The sequence below is a fragment of the Acinonyx jubatus genome, chromosome B2, assembly GCF_027475565.1.
Source record: "Acinonyx jubatus isolate Ajub_Pintada_27869175 chromosome B2, VMU_Ajub_asm_v1.0, whole genome shotgun sequence".
Classification (NCBI taxonomy): Eukaryota; Metazoa; Chordata; class Mammalia; order Carnivora; family Felidae; genus Acinonyx; species Acinonyx jubatus.
Genome location: NC_069385.1, coordinates 52,996,313 through 53,013,501, shown reverse-complemented (window position 1 = coordinate 53,013,501; position 17,189 = coordinate 52,996,313). Strand labels below are relative to the sequence as shown.

The window sequence follows — 17,189 nt, the reverse complement described above, 5'->3', positions numbered from 1 at the left end:
AGAGAGGAGAGATCACAACCAACACCACAGAAATACAAATAATCATAAGAGAATATTATGAAAAATTATATGCAAATAACCTGGGCAATCTGGAAGAAATGGACAAATTCCCAGAAACATACAAACTACCAAAACTGAAACAGGAAGAAATACAAAATGTGAACAGACCTATAATTAGTAAAGAAATTGAATCAGTAATCAAAAACCTCCCAACAAATGAGAGTCCAGGACTAGATGGCTTCCTGGGGGAATTCTGGACATTTAAAGAAGAGTTAATGCCTATTCTTCTGAAACTGTTCCAGAAAATAGAAATAGAAGGTAAACTTCCATATTCCCTCTACAAGGCCAGCCTTACCTTGATTCTTGATTCCAAAATCAGACAAAGACCCCACTAAAGAAGGAGAATGAGAGGCCAATATCCCTGATGAACATGGATGCAAAAATTCTCAACAAGTTACTAGCAAATCAAATCCAACAGTACATTAAAAGAATTATTCACCATGACCAAGTGGGATTTATTCCTGCGCTGCAGGGGTGGATCAATATTCACAAATCAATCAACTTGCTACACCACATTAATAAAAGAAAGGATAAGAACCATATGATCCTCTTAATAGATGTAGAAAAAGCATTTGACAAAATCCAGCATCCTTTCTTGATAAAAACCCTCAAGAAAGTAGGGATAGAAGGAACATACCTCAAGATCATAAAGGCCACATATGAAAGACCCACAGCTAATATCATCCTCAATGGGGAAAAACTGAGAGCTTTTCCTCTATGGTCAGGAACAAGACAGGGAAGTCCACTCCCACCATTACTATTTAACATAGTACTAGAAGTCTTAGTCTCAGCAATCAGACAACAAAAAGAAATAAAAGACATCCAAACTGGCAAGGAAGAAGTCAAAATTTCACTCTTTGCAGATGACATGATATGCTATGTAGAAAACCCAAAAGACTCCACCTAAAAATTGCTAGAACTGATATATGAATTCAGCAAAGTCACAGGATATAAAATCAATGCACAGAAATGTTGCATTTCTATACACCAACAATAAAGCAGCAGAGACAGAAATCAAGGAATCAATCCCATTTACAACTGCAGCAAAAACCATGAGATACCTATGAATAAACCTACAAACGAGGTAAAAGATCTGGTTTCTGAAAACTATAGGACACTCATGAAAGAAATTGAAGAGGACACAAAGAAATGGAAAAACATTCCATGCTCATGTGTTGGAAAAACAAACATTGTTAAAATGTCTATACTACCCAAAGCAATCTACACATTCAGTGCAATCCCTATGAAAATACCACCAGCATTATTCACAGAGCTAGAACAAACAATTCTAAAATTTGTATGGAACCAGAGAAGACCTTGAATAGCCAAAATAATGTTGAAAAAAAAAAAAAGCAAAGTGGGAGGCATCATGATTCCAGACTTCAAGCCTATATAACAAAGCTGTAATCATCAAGACAGTATGGTACTGGCGTAGAAACAGACACATAGATCAATAGAACACAGTAGAGAGCTGAAAAATGGACCCACAACTGTATGGTCAACTAATCTTCAACAAATGGTGTTGGGAAAATTGGGCACCTACATGCAGAAGAATGAATCTGGGCCACTGTGTTACACCACACACAAAAATAAATTCAAAATGGATGAAAGACCTAAATGGGAGACAAGAAATCATCAAAATCTTAGAGAAGAACACAGGAAGCAACCTCTTTGACCTTGGCCATAGCAACTTCTTTCTAGACATGTCTCCAGAGGCAAGGGAAACAAAACCAAACATGAACTATTGAGACTTCATCTAAATGAAAATCTTCTGCACAGTGAAGGAAACAATCAACAAAATTAAAAGGTGACCTACGGAATGAGAGAAAATATTTGCAAATGACATATCGGATAAAGGGTTAATATCCAAAATCTATAAAGAATTTATCAATCTCAACACCCAAGAAACAAATAGCCCAGTTAATAAATGGGCAGGAGACCTGAACAGACACTTTTCCAAAGAAGACATATAGAAGGCTAACAGGCACATGAAAAGATGCTCAACATCGCTCATCATCAGGGAAATACAAATCAAAACCACGATGAGATACCACCTCACACCTGTTAGAATGGCTAAAATTAACATTACAGGAAACAACAGATGTTGGCTAGGATATGGAGAAAGGGGAACCCTCTTATCCTGTTGGTGAGAATGCACACTGGTGCAGCCACTCTGGAGAACAGTATGGAGGGTCCTCAAAAAACTAAAAATAGAACTGCCCTATGATCCAGCAATTGCACTACTAGGTATTTACCCAGAGGATACAAAAATAAAGATTTGAAGGGGCACATGCACCCCAATGTTTATAGCAGCATTAATCAACAATAGCCAAACTATGGAAAGATCCCAGATGTCCATCAGCTGATGAATGGATAAAGGCATTGTGGTTTTTATATATAATAGAATACTATTTAGCTATCAAAAAGAGTGAAATCTTGCCATTTGCTATGACGTAGATGAAGCTAGAGTGTATTATGCTAAGCACAATAAGTCAGAGAAAGACAAATACCATGTGGTTTCGTACATATGTGGAATTTAAGAAACCAAACAGATGGACATAAGGGAAGGGAATCAAAAATAAGATAAAAACAAGGAGGGAGACAAACTATAAGAGACTAATAAACATAGAGAACAAACTGAGGGTTGCTGGTGGGGTGTTGGGCGGAGGGATGGGCTAGATGGGTGATGGGTATTAAGGAGGGCACTTGTTATGATAACTTACTGAACCACCCAGGTGCCCCTCGATTGTATCCCCTAAGTATCTTTCATGTTTATCTCATCTACACCAGTCTTAATTCAGGCCTATATTTTTCCTTGTCTTAATTACTTCATCAACCTCTTAATTTGTGCCCCTGCCAATAATTCTTCCCCCTCCCGTCTGTTTATCTCAGAGCTATCCGAATAACCTTGTGAGAATGCAAACATGATCATGTTATTTTCCTTTATATATTTCATTGGCTCCACGTTGCCTGATCCTACAAAAGACAAACTCTAGTGTGATGTACAAAATCTTTTGTGGTTTGGCCCTTGCATACCTTTTTAGCCATCTGTTACTGCCAACATTTATTTACTTTGCTCCAGCCAGATTCACTAGGGTCTATCATGTCCGTCAATTATTTTACATTCTATCTCTACTAAGTCAGTATATCCAAATTTTGTATTCCTGTTAAGCCACTGTTTGCTTGTTTTGGTCTCTGTCTTTCACATTCTTCAATGTCTGCTAAGCCTTGATTAAACAAACAACTTCTACCTCAGAGTCAGGCACTAAAAAACTGATTGGAAACTCTAAATCCATCCAATCCATTTATTTTATCGTCTTTAGTATCTTTGTTAACTTGAGCTAGTCATCTTCTGTCCCTAAGGATCGTCCCCTCTCCACTTAAGTATATAGAGTACCAATATTCTCAGAGCTGAATGTTTACCCTACCGTCACCTGTGCTGAGTGTCCCTCAATCCAGATATACTGTGTAATTCTCTCTTCATAGAAGAAAAAAAAAAAAATTCAGTCTCCCAAATGGGGGTAAAGGAGTCTTCTGGCTCCATAAAGAGGTGAAGGGAGTTTGGGCGTATAATTTACTTCTAAACTAAACTTTCATCCTGTTTCCTAGTGTTTGGCTGTATCTTAACTCTTAGAGAAGTACAGCTGATTTCTGAGCCATTTGGAGGTTCTGCAGGGTAAACTTAAAAAATCATTTCTTACTTGGGTTAGGAGACTGCCTCTTTTGCATTAGCTAAATCTGTTACTATTTGTACATCTGTTTTCTATTTTTCCAAAATTTTGTTATTGTCCTTGCAGTTTATATCTTTTTTAAAAAAGCATTTTAATATTATTTTAGTGAGTTTCCAAGAGGGAGCAAAAGCTAGTGTGTATGTCCACTCTGGCATATTTACCTAAACTCCTCTTTCAAAACTGTTTGGAATTTTAAATTATTTCTGGCTTTACTTATTTTTCCACCAATCAGGAAGAGTTAGATGATCTCTCTCTTGTATTCGCATGACACTCTGTGTATGCTTTTGTTACGGAACTGATCCCATTGAGTCATATGTTGTTTTTAACTTGTCTCCCCTACCACACATTGTTATGTAACCAATCTACAGAACTTTTTCATCTGGGAAAACTGAAACTCTGTAACTCCCTTTATACACCTCTCCTCAGCCACCATTCTACTTTCTGATTCTATGAGTTTGACTACTCTAGACACCTTTTAGAAGGGAATCATACATTATTTGTCTTTTTGTAGCTGGCTTTTTTCATTTAACATCTGTCCTCAATGTTTATCCATGTCTTCATATATGTCAAAATTTCTTTTTTTAAGGCCAAATTATATTCCATTGTATGTGTATACATTTTGTTTAGCCATTGATGGGTATTTGGGTAGCTTCTACCTTTTGACTATTGTGAATGATGCCGGTATGAGCATGATTGTACAGATATGTTTTCAAGAGACCCTGCTTTCAGTTCTTTTGGATGTATCCAAAAGTGTGATTGTCTTTTAAGATATTAAAGACATATTTCTTTTTTAAAGAAAACAGTTTCCCCCTTTATAAAAAATAGAATGTTTTTCCTTTGGAGCTTTGATGATGTTTTGTTATGTTGAGATTCAGGTTATACATTCCTGGCCAGAGTACTGCTTAAGTGACCTGTCTTTTTCAGAGTTTCACATTCAGAGGCACAATGTCCCTCTTAACCTCTTAGGGGTTATGTTAATTTTAATCACTCAAAGTGTTCTGTTTCTTTATTATATAGTTACTACTTTTTTTTCTTGCATCTTATAAGCAATCTGTGGAAGAGACACTTAAGACCATGCAGATATTCTAGTTCTCATCAAAATTTCTACCCTTGAATTTAGCATTAATGCTTCTTGCCTAAATCAGTCTTTACTATGATGGCTGAAAAATGATGTTTTCTTTTCAAATTTTTATTTAAATTCTAGTTAGTTAACATATAGTGTAATATTGTTTTCAGCAGTAGAATTTAGTGATTCATTACATATAACACCCAGTGCTCAACACAAGTGCCCTCCTTAATACCCATCACCCATTTAGCACATCCCCATCCACCCCCCTCCCTTAATTCTCAGTTTGTTCTCTATTGTAAAGAATCTCTTATGGTTTATTTCCCTTTCTTTCTTTCTTTTTTTTCCCACCTTCCCATATATTCATCTGTTTTGTTTCTTAAATTCCACATGTAAGTGAAATCATATGGTATTTGTCTTTTTCTGACAGACTGTTTTGCTTAGCATGATACACTCTAGCTCCATCCATGTTGTTGCAGATGGCAAAGTTTCATTCCTTTTGATGGCTGAGTAATATTCCATTGTATGTATATACCACATCTTTATCCATTCAAAAATGATTTTTCAAATCCAATAAGGGCTATTTAATTTAAAGTTAATTATGAATTGTGTTAAATAGATCAATTGGAATGTCAAGTGGTCAATATATTAAATGTAAGATTTGCTGTTACTATTAAATGTATATATTATACATGATAATCATTGAAGTATAATGATTAAACTGCTTCTGAAATTTTAGAATATAATAATTATAGTATTCCTATAAAGTCATTACATATTTTTAAAATTTAGATATATAGTGTACTTTTTTTTTTTTAAGATTTCACTTTTAAGAAATCTCTATACACAACATGGGGCTTGAACTCATAACCCCGAGATCCAGAGTTGCATGCTCTACCAACTAAGCCAGCCAGATGCCCCTATAGTGTGCTTTTCTTATTCTCAGTTTACAGATTGTTTACCAGGAACTCTACTGTCTGAATCCTCTTAGTGAACTCTATTTAATTAATGAGTAGTCAAATAATAGTCACCTTCTGCTATTGAAGAAAAACAAACTTTACAGTATGGAGTAGCTTTGAGAACTTTAGCTGAATGGAAAGTTATAAACTCGTTTTCCTTTTTAAAGCATAAGTCTCATTCTGTGTTTGTCTAAAACATTTAGCATCCCTTAAGTAGGTCTAAAGCTGTTACAGTTTCAAGCAATATGGCAGATTTGATGTTCAGAGAAACCTCTGGTAAAGAACACGGAAATGATGTATAAAATGTTAAAACATTTATAGGTTAAAACATATATATATGGGTGAGTTGGAAGCAAAGTAAGTGGAAAATATGAGGCTGTATGCAATGAGCAAGCCCAGTTCCATGGGGATAAAGGAGCTCTAGAACCCATTTTATCCTTGAGGTCACCTTCTGATCCCTCATGGCCCAACACCTGGGCATTAAGGAGGTGTTTCTGTTTGCCTGGGGCAGGAGATAAGTTCTTATGGGCATGCTCAGAGGTAAGTCTGGACACTGCAGTGTAAAGCTGGGATCCCCAAAGGATAAAACTTTCTGTTAATGACGGGAAAATAACTGCCTTTCAGAATGACACCATTGGGGGACCTGGGTAACTCAGTCGGTTAAACATCCTACCCTTGATCTCAGCTCAGGTCTTGATCTCAGGGTTGTGAGTTCAAGCCCTGCATTGGTCTCCGCACTGGGCGTGAAGCCTACTTAAAACAAAAACAAAAACAGAATGACACTGTTTGTTTCATCCTTGGCTGTGAATGGAGTGGACAAAAAGAATCTCTCCTCATCACAGTTCTACTCTGATGTGGGTTTGGAGTTGGAATTCACACTGGCAAAAACAAATCTCAATTTAAAGTTCAGTTTAATGGTGCCTTGGGTTTGGGTGCCCTAAGATGGAAATCTTCTCTGAAGAAAAGTGCTTTAAATACTGGCTTTGAAGTATCCCCATAGTTAAAGTTGTAAGCATATACCTTTAGAGAGTGTTCTTGGGATCAACACATGTGGTAGGGAGAGGAAGGAAGCTCTTTTAGGCAGAGAAGTCAAGCTTCATTGAAGACCCAACAAAGGTTTCACTGATACTACAGGAAGCTCTGGAGATGGGGTGATCCTTCAGAGTTCACTTGAGTTAGGACAAGAGGGTCAGGCCTTTTTGGATGAGCAGCCCTCATTGGATGTGGGCTGCTCCTGGAAGGAGCCTTGACCTTAGGTGAGACAGTATTCTTTAGACAAAGTAACCCCAAAGAGGGCCAATAGCCAAGAGCCACTTTCTGGCAGGATTCCTAGCAGCTGTGGAAAAAGTTCACATTCCTGAAAGGGAATCCAGCTAGTTCATCATAATGTCTACCACAGTGAGCAAAGAAAACTTATAGGTGAACATAGCAAACACTGACTTTATAAATCAAAATAATATTGTCTATTTTGTGTGGTTAAAATAAAAATAGAACTAAAAATTTCAGAATCATAGTATTTGGAGGGGAGTGATTGGAATTAATGCCTTCTAAGATCTGTTATGTGGTAGAATACTATACAGCAGGGAAAAATGAATGCCATACAGCTTCATGTTCCAACATAAACAGCAAGATTCTTTGAATGGAAAAAGTGTGATATCATTTATGTGAAGTTTAAAAACCATCAACACCAAACACTATATTGTATATTAAGGATACATACAAATATGATAAAACTTAACAGGTATTAGTAACACAAAATTCAAAGCAAGAATTAGGGAAGACACACAGAGGGCTTCCATAGCACTGTAACACTATTTCTTAATCTAGGTGTGGATACACAGAAATGTTTTTTATTGTAATTCCTTTAACTATACATATATGTATTATATATGTAGTAAATTATTTTTTTAAAAACTCTATTAAAGTAGAGTTTAAGGTATTTAGAAGGGAGAAATCTGCTGGTTTTGGTGACCAAAGTATGCTAAAGTTATCTCCTAGGTTAGTATTCAGCTGTGCTAATCTGGATCCAGTCAAGTCTACTGAGAATTAATCAGAAATGAATGATCAGTTATATGATTGAGTCATCTCCATTTGATTTATCAATTTTGCCCTCAAACAGGGGATGGGATTGCTCTTTTACAGGCCTTTCAGATCCAGTAAATGATGAAATTTGAAGTTTGAAAATGATTCTAAATTCTGCAGTAAGTTTTTGTTAGATGAATTCAATATATAATAGTTATCACAGTAAATATTCAATGCAACATCTACATCAATAAATATAGAAGCTCTACTTTTTTCTCTTAAAATCTGTCTCATCCATAAAAATCAGAGAAAGCAGCTTTGAATTCAACAGGAAGATAGTGAGCTCTGTTTCTCTGGAGACATACAGTCGAGCTTAAATGACCTGTTAAAAATAGTGTGAGAATAAGTTTGTATTGAAAGAAAGGGTTAGTGGGGCGCCTGGGTGGCGCAGTCGGTTGGGCGTCCGACTTCAGCCAGGTCACGATCTCGCGGTCCGTGAGTTCGAGCCCCGCGTCAGGCTCTGGGCTGATGGCTCGGAGCCTGGAGCCTGTTTTCGATTCTGTGTCTCCCTCTCTCTCTGCCCCTCCCCCGTTCATGCTCTGTCTCACTCTGTCCCAAAAATAAATAAAAACGGGGAAAAAAAAATTAAAAAAAAAAAAAGAAAGGGTTAGAATAGATAGCCTCTAAGAGCTTTTGGACTTTACTAAGATTACATACTTTTATGTTTGATTCAGTGTTTCTTACTTCCCATTTTTCTTCAGGAGGCGTTTTCCTGATAACTCTCCATTAGGGTAGTCTTTGTTTAATAAATGTAAATCAACCAGAGTTCTTAAGACAGAATATTTTTCTCTAGTGTCATGGATTTTTGAGTGCAGGAAACTTGAGCTGTGTGACTTTAAGCAAATTAATTAGTGTCTCTGGACTTTGGCTCATACATCTATAAAATGAGAAGATTGCAGCTGATATAAGTTTTAAATGGATATGTGAAATTTTCCTATCAATTCTAGAACTCCCAAATATTTATGACTTATACAGACTTATGGTACCATGGACTTCTCCATATATTCTCATTTTGAATATAGTCACTACTATTTCAGAAAACTAAAAAACTTGAAATAGCCTTTGTTACCTCTTAATACTTTTCAGAGGAAAATACAAGATAATGTTTTTTTAAAAAACAGACTCCATTTCACCGTGTTCTGAAATTGATTGTAACTTAACCTTCAGATTAGTTATTTTGAATATCCCTGCAACGCAAATGTCTCATATTTTTTTAATTTTACAACGCTATAATTTTTGAATGACACTTTAATTCTTAAGTCTATACCAGTATTCTTGCACTTTTAATATAAACTATTAAGGGAATATTTTACAATATATTAGGTAAAAATGCTAATATTTGGGTCAAAAACTAATAAAATTACATATAAATTAAATATGGGTCAAAAGCATAATTTTAGTTTTATTCTCCCATTTGATTATGCTGGGAAATTTTTAATTATTTTAAATTATTGCATACAGGATAGCCCATTAATAACTTCCCATTCAATTTATTAAGGTTAAGAAGTTACTAAAGGTCAATTATAGAGGAAAATAAATCAAGGCAGAATTACATGATTATTTCACATCTTATCAAGCAGGAAACTCTAAATTGCAAATAACTTTATTACATCCTCTAAATTGCATAAACCTTAGGTTTCTGTTATTATGTCCTTGTCACTATTCTTAATGTTTCACTGTGCAACAAAATTATGAGTTGCAGTCAGTGTATTAGCTTTAATAGAGCTTTCAAAACAAATACCACAGGCTGGGTGGCTTAAATAAAGAAATTTATTTCTCACAGTTCTGGATGCCACAAGTCCAAGATCAAGATGTCAGCAGATTTGGTTTCTTCTGAGGCCTCTTTCCTTGACTTGCAGATGGTTGTCTTCCCACATGCCTTCACTTGGTCTTTCCTCTGTGTGCACACATCCCTGATATATCTATTTGTGTATCTAAATTTCCTTTTTTTATAAGGACACCAGTTAAATTGGATTAGAACCCATCCTAACGGTTTTATTTTAACTGAATCATCTTTTTAAATGCCCTACTCTAAATATAGTCACATTCTAAAATACTGAAGGTTAGAGATTTAACATATGAATTTGGGGGGTACAGTCAATGAAATTGTATATGGTTTTCTTACCTACCATAGAAGTTTTCAAGAATGAAAATTATTGATTCTGTGCACGTGGTTTGCATGCTCTGTATAGTTTGTTTGCACTGTGACTTATGGCAGGTTAACTCAGGATGAATGATAGGACACACTTTATGAGTGCTCTGTGATTTTAAGTCAGGTAATTGAAGTTCTCTTCAAAAAGACATCGTAATTTGAATCAAATTTGTATGTCTTTTGCTAATTTATCTTCCTCTAGTTGCCCTTTTCGTATGGGGCCCTTGGAACTATCTTTAGTTCTTACATTATACCATCAGTGGTCTCTTCCTCTTCAAAATCAATTGACTTTTTTTTTTAATCTAAACTACTTTCTCCTTCTTGAAATAATCTCTTCTTTGTTGTTGTTGTTGTTGTTGTTGTTGTTGTTAGTTCATGTCTTTTATTAACCCATATACAATTACTTGTCTTCCAGGGGTAACTGGGTGGTTCAGTCAGTTAAGCATCCGACTTCGGCTCAGGTTGTGATCTTGTGGTCTGTGAGTTCAAGCCCTGTGTCAGGCTCTGTGCTGACGGCCCGGAGCCTGAGCCTGCTTTGGATTCTGTGTCTCCATCTCTATCTGCTCCTCCCTCGCTCACACACACTCTCTCTCTCTCTCAAAAATAAACATTAAAGTAAAGTAAAACAAAAAAACAATTACTTGTCTTCTGGTTTGTTGAAGCAACAGTGTAACAACATTTGCCACAATAATGTCTGTCAAAAGTGACTAGTCATAAAAGTGTCTAGTCATTAAAATCCAGCATCACATTCATCTGAAGGGCATTCCCGACAAAGGTGACTGATTTTGCCATTCTCATCCACCTTATAGTATTTCAGGATGGCCAGTTTAACCTTTCTCTTATGCTTATTCTTCTTGGGCATGGTGTAAGAGACTTCTTCCTTTTCTTAGCACCACCACAGAGTCCCAACACAAGATGGAGAGTGGACTCCTTTTGAATGTTGTAGTCAAAGTACATCCATCTTCCAGTTGCTTGCCAGCAAAGATCGGTCTCTGCTGATCAGGAAGAGTTCCTGATCCTGAATCTTGGCCTTCACATTTTCTATTGTATTTGAAGGTTCAACCTCAAGAGTGATGGTCTTCCCCATAAGAGTTTTCACGAAAATCAGCCTCTTGGCAGTGGTTCCACTACAGATGGTGGATCAGAAAGTCCTCTCTTTGTTTTGACATCATAGTTTTCTGGTTCTTTTCCTTCATAGGTTTCTCTTTCTTTTGTTTTCCTTATCTGAAATCTTTTGTATTTAGACTCTTCCTTTAGGTGACTTCTATTCTATGGTTTTATATATCATCCATATGCTGGCAATGTCATTGTTTATATTTCTGTACTAGAACTCTCCTCCAAGCTTTAGACTCTTCTATCAAACTACCTATTTCTTATCTTAACTTGGATGTCTCACAGTTAGAATAGTGTTTGACACGTATCAGTACTATATGAGTATTAGCCATTATCTTTGTTTTCTTTTTAATAAATGGCACTATCATCTATCCAGTTATTTAAGCTAGAAACCTTGATTTCTCCCTTTTCTTCTCCTCTTAATCCAGTTCATCACTTGTGTCTTCAGGATACATCTTGCTTGTATACACTCTCTTCATCTCCATTTTCACCACCCTAATCCAAACACAGCATCATCTCTTACCTGGCTAACTGCAAATATCCCCAAACTATAGGCTGTTTAACATAGTGATTAAGAACCCAGGCTTTGGAATTGAACTGGCTAGGTTTAAATCCTGGCTCCACCGCTTACAAGTTGTATGAACTTTGGTGACCTCTATTTCTTTATTTCTTCTTAGTGCCTCTATTTCTTTATTTATAAAAAAAAATAGTAATAATAACAACAACAACAATAATCCTTACCTCATAGGATTGTTACAAGGATTAGATGAGATACTGCATGCACAGGGCTTAGAATCACAGCTAAAAATTCAATATAAATTGGCCATTCTCAGATTTGCACAGAAGCAAGAGTGGTCTTTATTCAAATTGCTAACTTCTAACATTTTAAAAAATAAAGTCTTTCAGTTATATAAAAAGATTTACTAAATTATATAACAAATACCTGTATACCCCTCTGTAATCACCTGTCTTTTTGCATCCTCACCCACCTAACTACCATCCTGAGTTTGGTATTTATTATCTCATACTTGTCTTTATACTTTTGATGCATATGAATATATCTCTAAACAATGTATAATATTTTTTTACATGCCTGATAACATATTGAACATATTCTTTGCATCTCCCTTTTTTTCTTCAACGTGTTTTTAAGATTTGTCCACGAGGGTACATGTTGCTGTTTCATTCATTCTTTTTTACTGCTGCATAGTAGTCCAATGAATAACTTTTGTCCCTTTCTTACTGGTATGTTATCTTTAAAGATTTAATTTGTGGGGCTTTATATCTTATTTTGTTAATAATTTATTAGCCATGTGCATGTAGGTACCCTCTCTCAGGCTATGGCTTTTCTTTTTACCTTTGTAATGGCATCTTGTGATGTATATTTTTTATGTTAAAATAATCAGTCTTCTAACTTACAGTTAGGGATTTTATGTCATGTTTTCAAAAGCCTTCAAAGCCCAAAGTTGCTAAAGACATTTTCCTATATGCTCTCCCAGACATATTTCTTTGTACATTTTTGTTTTTAACACATATGGATTTAACTTTTGATACAGTTTTGAAATAAGGATCCAGTTGTTTTTAAATTTCGAGAATCAGTTTTTCCCTCACCAATTATGAATAGCCTAACTATTCTCCACTGATAAGAAGTTCCCTTTTTGTCATATATCAAGTTATTATACAGGGTTTGGTCTGTTTCTGAGCTGTGTTCTGTTAGTCTGTTAATTGCTCCTGACTGTTTCACTGACTTAATTATTTTAGTTTCATGGTAAGTCTTGATAACTGACAGGACAAGTTTCTTCATCTTATTGTTCTTCAAAAATCTTTTGACGATTCTAGGCCTTTTACCTATTTTCTTGCCTTTAAAAGAGCTTTGAAATGTAAAAAGTGATATTTCCTTGTTTTCTTTTAAAATAAATGTTTGTTTACCTTTACCACATGAGACACACTCTGTTTCCTACTAGATTTAATTCTGTTCCATTCCATTGTACTTCACCTGAAATATGTTTTCTTTCAAAATAAATATGGCTACCATTTATCAAATACATATTTTGCTCACAGTGCATACTTGCAGACATAAATTCTAAGTGCTTTATATACATTATCATATTTTGTCTATAGCACTCCTATGAGATACTACCATCCTAATTATGTAGAGAAGGAAATGGAGACCCGGAAAAGTTTAAAAGTGTTTCTAAAAGTCAGAAAGATGGTAAGTTGGAGATCAGAATTTGAACTGAGTTCAAACTCCAAAGGTTACTTTTATATCTGGATACAACTGGTTTTCTTTCATTATTGTTAAGGTTTATTGTTTATTAGCTACATTTTTCTCTAAATTGATGGTTTATAATCACTTGACATTCTTCTGTTATGATGCTAGTATTTTTCTTCTGATTTATAAAAGCTTTTTCTGTATCAATGATATTCCCCTTTGTCCTTCATCGCATATTTTTTTTTCTGCATTCTTTTGCCTTTTGGTTTTGTGCATAATTTTTATATGGTATAGTTGAATTTTAATGTAGCCATTGTATCTTTTATTTTTACCATAGTTCTAAACATAAAACATCTTACCATTTCTATGATTATTTTAATTATTCAGATTTTTTTAATAATTTTTAAAGTTTTTTAAAAAATTGACTCTGTAACATACCTGAAATTTGTATTGATATATGGAATGAGATAAAGGTTTAATTGGATTTTTTTCCTAAAATTTTTCTAACACTGAATGAACAACAAATGCATCATTTGTTGAATCCAGTGGAAGTATTTATGTTAAATTCTTATATGTACTGGTTTCCATTGACCAGTTGGTTTTTATATCATTGTCTTAACATTTTAGTTGTATACTATAAATAATAGATTGTAGTATCTATTAGGGCATCTATAAGGCAAATTCTTTAATCAAAGTTATCCAACTCAGTTGTTATAGTACTTTTTAAAATGCTATATATTAAAAAATAAAATAGACTTAGTCCAACCTTTTATTGAGTTTGCTCTTAAGGTAAGTTAACCTAGGTGCATTCACAAAGAAAACCAGGTAAATGATACAGCTGCTGATATTTTTCTTTAAGGAAAAACCTAAACCTGAAAGAATTAGCAGTATAGGAAACAGAGAGTATCCCATTCCAAGAACCCATTGTAGTATCTCTGGCTGTCTCCTAAGCTGTCTCCCTAACAATCCTATGGGATTATGCAGAGGTGATGGCACAGTCAGCCACTAGCTGGAATAGACATTGGTTGTTAAAAAGGACCGTTTTGGAACAATTGCTTCCCTCAAGAACAAGTAAAACTACTTTTCAGTACAGTATTTGTGTCTAGCACGGTTTTTTGGAGGAGAGGTGGGGGTGTTTCTGTATGCAGTGGCTCCTTAGTTGCAGCTCATGAAGGTGTCTTAACTGTATTTACCATAGAGAAAATGGATAATTTTCCTGGTTGTTTGTAAGCTGTCAGGAATAGTTCCAGGAACAACTTGAGTTTCCTTATGCTTTACCACGCTCTTGATGCAAATGAGGTCCACATTTCACAGCCTTTTGCCCTCACTTGCAGATCCTCTAAAATGCTCTACAGGATTTTCTGAGGTCTTTTCAATTACCTACAGCGATGCTCCATGCCAGATACGTCAGAATCCTTGGAGTTCAGGGCTTAGGCACCTCTCTGTATTCTCAGAAATTTTTACTCTAGAAATTTCTGTCATACATACCCATGAATATATCCCTTCCTGGTGCACTCTCTCTCTCTCTCTCTAGCTGAACAAGACTACCAATGCACCAGAGCCCTCAAAATGCCAAAACTGTGAGTTATCTCTAGCAACTTCCCTCTTCATTGGAATATAACATCCCATACAAAGCAGGACAGCTAATGTCCCAATCTTTTGTACAGATATTGGTGAAATGTTTCTCAGTTTTTACTTAACAACCCTCTCCATTCCCAACACCCATGTTGAGTCCATGAGACTGGGTCAGAGATGAATTAGAATGTTTACCACTGTACTTTACTCAGAATTACTCCTCTCTTCCTCCATCAAGTTAGGCTTTGACTTTAGATCAAGCTTTCTGTATTTTTCATCTTGCCTCAGAGTGAGTTTTTCTCCTAGAATATCACAGTTCTTTGCGTAAAGAAACTTCTAGTGGGTTTATGCACTTGTTTATAAAGCAGGACTGGATTGTACAGGTTAAGCTGGGACCTCTATTACAATGAAAACCCCTGAGCTCTATGTCACATCATAGCATGTCTTCTCATTTTTTTTACTGTTTCCTTTCTTTTTCACCACCTATCAGTGTATTGCTATTCTGCTTATGCCCACTTTAAGATGTATTTACACATTTAATTTAAATGATCTTTAGTCTAATTTTTTTTAATGTTTATGTTTTTGAGAGAGACAGACCAGGAACAGGAGAGGGGCAGAGAGAGGGGGATACAGAATTGGAAGCAGACTCCAGGCTCTGAGCTGTCAGCACAGAGCCCAATGCCAGGCTCAAACTCAGGAACCGTGAGATCATGACCTGAGCCGAAGCCGGATACTCAACCGACTGAGCCACCCAGGTGCCCCCGTTTAGTCTGATTTTTAATTTAATGCCATCTTCTAAGGAGTCGTTTCATTTACATTAAAAACCTCCAATTTAAATTTGTTTTTTAACTGATGCAAAATCCAATTTGTAAATAAATATTATATTTGGTAAAGAGGAAGCAGACAGAGTCCTCCCAAGGACTTCAGGGTATAGTGACTAATGTTAAAATTTCATTCTTTTTATTATTAGAGAAACTTACCAGGAGCCAAAAACTGAATTATCTTGAGTAATTCCAAGGTTTTTGGGATAGTTTCAGCTACACATCTCTCCCTGAACACGTACAACCATGTTCAGAACTTTTGTACTTTGGTGTCCTACCTCTACTTCATTGTGAGCCAACTGTGACTAACTTTGCTCTCTTGTTTTTTGAGGGAACAGCAACTTAGATAGATGCAGTCTCCCATGGGGAGCAGACAGTGTCTGAGCAGCAACAACCCCAAGGGATGGAGACATGGTTAGTAGCCGTGGATGGTAGCCGGTGCTAATAATAGTAGCAAAAAATGATTGCTTCTCGAGAGCAAAGGGCAGCAAGTATTCTAGGAAAGCTTCCTAGGCTATATAACTTTTAGAATAGACCAATCAGAATGTCCTGAAAGACAGCCAATCACAGCAGTAGGTAAGGTAGAAAATCCTACTGAGTTAATTGGGTTCTGTACCCTGCCAGAAATTACATTCATGGGAAGTATCTACTTTTGCCTTATGAATTGGGAAGGTAGTGAAATCACTGAAAATATGCAATTCTCAAAAATTAAAATAGGCTAATTATATAATGGAATTCTAAGTTTACATTTTAAAATGAGTTTTCTATCTTAAAATTGTGCTTATGAATTGTTTTGCGTGTGTGTATGAACAGTTGTTACCCTGTTTCTTCCAATGTAGCTATGAATTAACATTAACTAGAATCTGTTAAGTAGAATACATTTCTACAGTCTTTAAATTACAGAAAGGAAAATAAATGATTTAGGAAATTTAGACAAAAAATTACCTGCTGAAATGGTTAAAAGGGCTCTCCTAAATAAAAAAATTGAAATTGAAAATAAAAACCCTCCAGAATGGCAAAATAAAGCTATTTTAGATTCTTCAGATTTGGAACCATTGTAAACTATGATTAGGTTGCTGGTGCATTAAGTGGAGTTGTGTCTTATTCAAGGATATATACAGAACTGATATATACAAAATCTGATATATACAAAATTACCCTTGAAAATCCTTTAGGAAGCCAGGACATTGGAGTTCCACAGTTAGGATTCAAGGATTGTATTAAACGGGTGGCTTGTGTTTCAAAGCTATGTTGTCTTTTAGAATATATACTTCCTCTAAGAACCCTAGAGTCACACTATTTGTAGAGTGGTGCTTAGATGATGAGGGTATATGAACTTACAATCAGCTGAGAAATGAGCAAATTCACACCACTCACTCCAGAGCATATGCTCACTGAAAATCAGGTAGAATTATCTA

General features: G+C 35.6%; 1 protein-coding gene and 1 pseudogene across 4 annotated transcripts in view; one reads left to right on the top strand and one right to left on the bottom strand.

Annotated features, from left to right (window-relative positions):
* The window catches only part of CEP57L1 (centrosomal protein 57 like 1), a 75,611-nt gene that overhangs the window by 28,626 nt on the left and 29,796 nt on the right, over positions 1-17,189 (top strand). The window contains exon 2 of one of the 4 annotated variants that reach the window (XM_053222395.1): positions 16,110-16,185. The exons of the other annotated variants lie outside the window; for them this stretch is intronic. Within the exon in view, the coding sequence (XP_053078370.1) occupies positions 16,183-16,185 (3 nt within the window). The 5' untranslated portion in view covers positions 16,110-16,182. The remainder of the gene's footprint in view (positions 1-16,109; positions 16,186-17,189) is intronic. 4 annotated transcript variants of the gene reach the window in all.
* On the bottom strand, positions 10,688-12,534 carry LOC106968923 (ubiquitin-40S ribosomal protein S27a-like; annotated as a pseudogene).